The 5,479-nt window shown below is 32.8% G+C and overlaps 1 protein-coding gene across 1 annotated transcript; it reads right to left on the bottom strand.

The window, feature by feature from the left end:
- Positions 1 to 308: 308 nt before the first annotated feature.
- LOC107820061 (calmodulin-7) lies at positions 309 to 3,402 on the bottom strand. The gene is made up of 2 exons (XM_016646268.2): positions 3,105 to 3,402; positions 309 to 999 (listed from the first exon to the last, which is right to left on the bottom strand). The coding sequence occupies exons 1-2, from the start codon at positions 3,178 to 3,180 to the stop codon at positions 626 to 628; spliced, it is 450 nt and encodes a 149-aa protein (XP_016501754.1). The 5' UTR covers positions 3,181 to 3,402; the 3' UTR covers positions 309 to 625.
- Positions 3,403 to 5,479: the final 2,077 nt, after the last annotated feature.

Here is a 5,479-nt window from a genome sequence, read left to right as displayed (position 1 = left end):
AAGAAATGTACCTACTATCTGCTCCAATCATCCACATAACTGCACTGCTCCATTTAACTATGGTCCAGGTAAAACAAAAGGCAAAAATTAAGAAGCTAACTCCAGATGATCTTGCTAAGGATGTTGAAAGTACAGTCATACAATTTATGCCATATATGTCCTACACCTTCAAAACCTTAAACGAGCCTGAGGCGTGGAATGCCTCGAGCTCGAAGTCAAGCATACCAATGTAAAACAGAAACCAAGTTGTGTAACTGCTACAGGTTAATGCAAATCAAGAAAACACAAAAAACACACATAAGCAAGAATTTGGAGTATCAACAGAATTAGTCACTTAGAATACAAACAAAAAAGTTTGACACGTCGTAGGTTCACAAAACCGAATTCAGGAAGAAATTACCAGGAGTTACTAACAACCCAAACTACTAAGACAATGAACAGGCCAAACAGGCATATACTGAAGAACAACACTACAGAATCATGAGAATTGGAAAATAGGCAAGCACTGAGACAAAGGTAAACATGTCCTAATTTGAAACAGAATCTCAACAAACTTATCTGCCCTGTTTCCTTCTCTTTCGTATCTTTACTTCTAATAAAGATTAAAAGTTGGATTCATCAGTTCTCACTTGGCCATCATGACCTTGACGAACTCCTCGTAGTTGATCTGCCCATCGCCATCCACATCAGCTTCACGGATCATCTCATCGACCTCTTCATCTGTAAGCTTCTCGCCTAGGTTTGTCATGACATGACGAAGCTCAGCTGCTGAGATGAATCCGTTCTGATCCTTGTCGAACACTCTGAAAGCTTCCTTGAGCTCCTCTTCGGAATCAGTGTCCTTCATCTTGCGAGCCATCAGGTTAAGGAACTCTGGGAAATCAATGGTCCCATTCCCGTCAGCATCAACTTCATTGATCATGTCTTGAAGCTCAGCCTCGGTTGGGTTCTGCCCCAATGACCGCATTACAGTTCCAAGCTCCTTAGTTGTGATGCAACCTGCAGCATATATGGAGATAATTATTGAACAGTTATAGCCATCATTCAAATTGCTTACAAAACTTACTGTTTTTTTCCTTATTTCCCTAGGTTAGAGAAACAAGTTTAACATGGGACTTAGACCGGTTTGTTCTCACAAAAGGAGTATAAATCATCTGAATCCAACAGCACAGATTTGAACCAGAAATGAAACCGATGAGCGACATAACTAAGTGGGTTAATCACTTCAATCTATATAGGATAAAAAACAGAACTATTCTTTCTAAAGAGAATACAGACATCAAGATATGTTTGGTTGGCAGATTCATGACAACTAAAAAAGGTTTTTCTATCTTCAGGTGCAAATCACTGCATAAAGCATCTCTCCTTATTCTTTTATTGACATGAAGCAAACAAGTCGAGATCTTCGCTCTCCTATATAATAGAATTATTTAACTTATTTATTCACATTTATTTTTATTTTGGTATATGATAATGACATGAGTTGAGCTTAAATAAAAAAACAAGGTCAGTGAAGATTCATATAGCCGACCCCAACTTGTTAGGAACTGAGGCGTAGTTGTTACTGAACTTGCCAAAAAAATCACAATACGTTGTTCTTGCCAAAATAGCAGCACAGTCATCTTAATCTGAGAAGGAAGCTCATTTGTATCCACCAGCTCATCCCCAGAATCCATAAAAGATAAGACAACAGAAGAAAACTACTTTGTTTAAATGACATACATAATCTGACTAAACGCACACCGACACCTGTATACATAGTAAGTAGGAAAGGACGTTTTACAGTGACCATCTACTGATAAGCTTTCTACATTCACCAGAATAATGAACTAAATTGCTCCATAGTTCAAATATAGAAGAAAGGACATCAGCTTTGAATCAGTCTCTGAAAAAGTAACTTGTACTAAAACGTCAGAAGAGAATTCAAGTAAACACATTCTATAAAATCAAGTGTGAAGAGATTTTGTACACGGTTCCGTAAAAGACTTGCATACATGTATGGTAAGTTAGCAATCTACCAGTATAAACAAGTTTATGACATAGAGTGAAACAGATGAACAAATCACAAGAAACAAAACACGAATCAACAACAAAATCAACAAATAATAGAAAACACCTAAAAGGTACAACCTTTTCCGGACTTGTCAACCGATTTCAATCAAAACCAACTTCAACCAGCTCCCATTGTGATTGAAACCCAAAATAAGAAGAATCAACCTAAATAGTTGCCCACCCAACCGCTTAAACTAAAAAATCGGCTAATATAATACTATAATCCATATATAATATGTGTATAACCATGTATGATTAGTGTATAATCGATGTATACCGGCTAGTAGAAGTATTCAGTAAATTCGGTCGGCTATTTGTGTAAAGATCCCAAACAAGAATTCAATTTGTCAATGCTAAACAGTCTTCGAGATCCCATGAAGCCTTAACAATATTTTAAATTGAGCTATTTAACAACATTAAAACCCACAACTTCACATACATAGGTCATCATATCCATTTCTTTTAAGAACCGAATCAAACCCCGAGCGCAAAATCAAACCAATATGAAATAAAATCGAAATAACAACAAAGAGGAAACAACATATCCAATGCCCAAAAGTGTAAATTTTCTACATAATGAAATCAAATCAAATATTCCCTCTGTCACCAACTTTATACGATAGTATTACTATTCAAAAAGTCAAACTATCCTTTCTTCACTTAAGATTCAAATATTTCCTATATAGTTATAACAATTTGTGACCAAAACGTAAACCCATATTGAATTAATAGCGAAAATTAGATGTTTTGACTCTCGTGCTTTGAACCCTTCACTCTTTTCGAAAGGTACATCAAATCAACCATAGATCACAATTTTTTTAAATAACGGTGGTGTTCTGTTTAGCTTCGGCGCACACCACCACAGGTACCGAGTAACTATGTCAGCTTAGGCATATAGGAACTCAAACACAATCACAAGTCAATCAGAAAAAGCAAGACCCGTAAAATATAAATACATAAATTTGTAAAATACAAAGGACCAAGCACTGGATCTGAGGGAAAAAATGATTATAAAATGAAAAATAATTTCGAAATATGTATTTAAATATTACCATCTCCGTCCTTATCAAAGAGACTAAAGGCTTCTTTGAACTCAGAGATCTGATCGTCGGTGAGCTGATCCGCCATTTTTCTCTTTGAGATTTTTCTGAAAGAGAAAGTTGCAGATTGGGAAATTGGAATATGGACAAAATATGAAGAAATGGAGTGTGTGTAAACTGTAAAAGAAGAAAAATGAAAGGCTGACGAGGGGTTATTTTCTTAATGGTTGTAATTGTGCCAATATTTTTGGGGTGAAAAATGTTTTAGAAAAAAATTCTAATATGGTCGAAATTTTGTCATAAAGAGCCTATAGGTTGGTCGAGCAAATACTTATTCATACCCGATATTTATACAAAAATAAATAATTATTTTTAATGGTCAAAATATAGTATAAATAGTATTTAATCATGGTTAAATAGTAAATTAATGTATAAAAAATACACATGTTACGCATTGTTTAATTTGATATAAATATTGGGTGCAGGCTTATTGATTAGTTGGAGGCTCGACTCACATAAAGAGTGTGTAATAGCAAATTAAATATCTAAAATAATATTTAAGTGAAATGATGATTTATGGACAAATTTTCTGACATTCATGATCAAACAAAAATATTTGTGCTTAATATTTTCATTTTGTTTTATGTTTTAATATTCTACTATTGATTTTCAAAAGTTCATGTTTGAATATAAATATTTGTGCTTGAGTTATTCATTTTATTTTGTAACTTTTTAATCATCTCCGATTGATTCTTTAACCGTACATAACATGTGATTCTTGTAATAGTGAGTTTTAGTATTTAAAGTAATAATGATCTCTACATAAACCTTAAGACTTTTTGCTAAGTGAAGTTCATGTTCAACATAAATATTGGTACTTGAGTAACTATTGTTTTTTATATTATCTTCATTTGATTCTTCATAACCCTGCATAACATATTTTCTTGAAAATCCAGTAAGTGTCAGTCTAATTGGGTTAGGATATAGTATAATGTTATGGAAAAATGATACGGTATAGCCGATGTAATAATAATAGCCGAAAAATATATAAAATTTGTATATTTTTTGTATATACGTGTATTTTATATGTTATATACAAAAATTATACAAATTTTATACACTTTTTCGGCTATCGGATATAAATAATTTCTGGCGTGGGCTAAAAGTGATAATACCCCTAATGTTATTCACAAATTGCTATGTTATGCTAGGACGCTCACTTATAAGTATAATTATGGTTATACATTTAGGGGTCATTGGGTTCAAAACCACAATATCTCAGGATTATAATCCTAAAATTATAACTAGAATTATAATCTAGTAATCAATCTTAATTTTTATATGGGATAAATTATATCAATTTTTTAATATAAAATAATAATAATTTTAGATAATACCTCCAATTTGATAAATTTAATCTCAAATTTATATCGAGATAATCACATAATTTCTTGAACCAAACGACCCTTAATAATATAATTTGGTTTAAGAAAAGCCTCCTACATGATACCAAGTCAAGGGAGAGCTTAAAAAGATCAAGGATCAAGCTAGAAGATGTAATTGGCGGCTACATTTGCAATTAAGATTATTGCGGCTAGCTTTGTAATTAGGCTAGTATTATTATTTGATTTAGTGAAGTTGGAAATCTTACATAAATATGTTATGATTTTAAATTTCTTGAGCAATGAGTTTTTCACATAAATATTGTGCGTCATTTACTTTCTGTCTTTTTACTGTAGAAATAGATAGAAAACATGATTCTCTATACTATTCGGTAACTCTTAGTTTCTATCATAGGCCAAATCAATTAAATTTGTAATGTAATAAGAATTCACCATAGTTGTCCCCTAATTAGACTCTGCAATTAATGCCAAATCCCAACTAAAGTGAGATATAAGAATTTTTCATCTTTATTCATACACGTGAAACTTTACGAAAAATCTTCTCGTCTTACCTCTTTTTAGTGATTCTCGATACAAACGATCCCAATACAAATGATCTCAGTTCGATTGATCTCGCATCCATTCTTTAGACAACCTTCTAATTTATCGATAAATGCCAATTAGCCATTGGCGAGTCCGTTGTTTACAAATATACAGTGTAATTGAATTGTATATGAAAAGAACTCTACAAGGACAATTATAGAAGCATATGTTACTGTCCACACAAACACATATAATAAACGAAAAAGCGCCAACAATACCCCTAACGTATTGAAAATGGCTCAAAAATATCCTCCGTTAATTTTTTGGTTCGCAAATATCACTAACGTTTGTTTTTGGGCTCAAACTTACCTCTATATCTAACCGAACTAACCTGGTCAATTTTTTGACTTTAACTTCGTCATGTGATATTTTCTTAACCCGCCACGTGTATTATTTATATTG

Source organism: Nicotiana tabacum, chromosome 19 (assembly GCF_000715075.1).
Source record: "Nicotiana tabacum cultivar K326 chromosome 19, ASM71507v2, whole genome shotgun sequence".
Taxonomy (NCBI): Eukaryota; Viridiplantae; Streptophyta; class Magnoliopsida; order Solanales; family Solanaceae; genus Nicotiana; species Nicotiana tabacum.
Note: the sequence above shows the minus strand (reverse complement) of the source record. Positions and strands in the feature narration are given on the sequence as shown.

Excerpts from the sequence above, each read along its gene's own strand:
- LOC107820061 (XM_016646268.2), bottom strand. The coding sequence starts at position 3,180 with ATGGCGGATCAGCTCACCGACGATCAGATCTCTGAGTTCAAAGAAGCC. Across the intron at positions 1,000-3,104 it reads CTTTGATAAGGACGGAGATG|GTTGCATCACAACTAAGGAG; the intron begins GTAATATTTAAA and ends TATATGCTGCAG.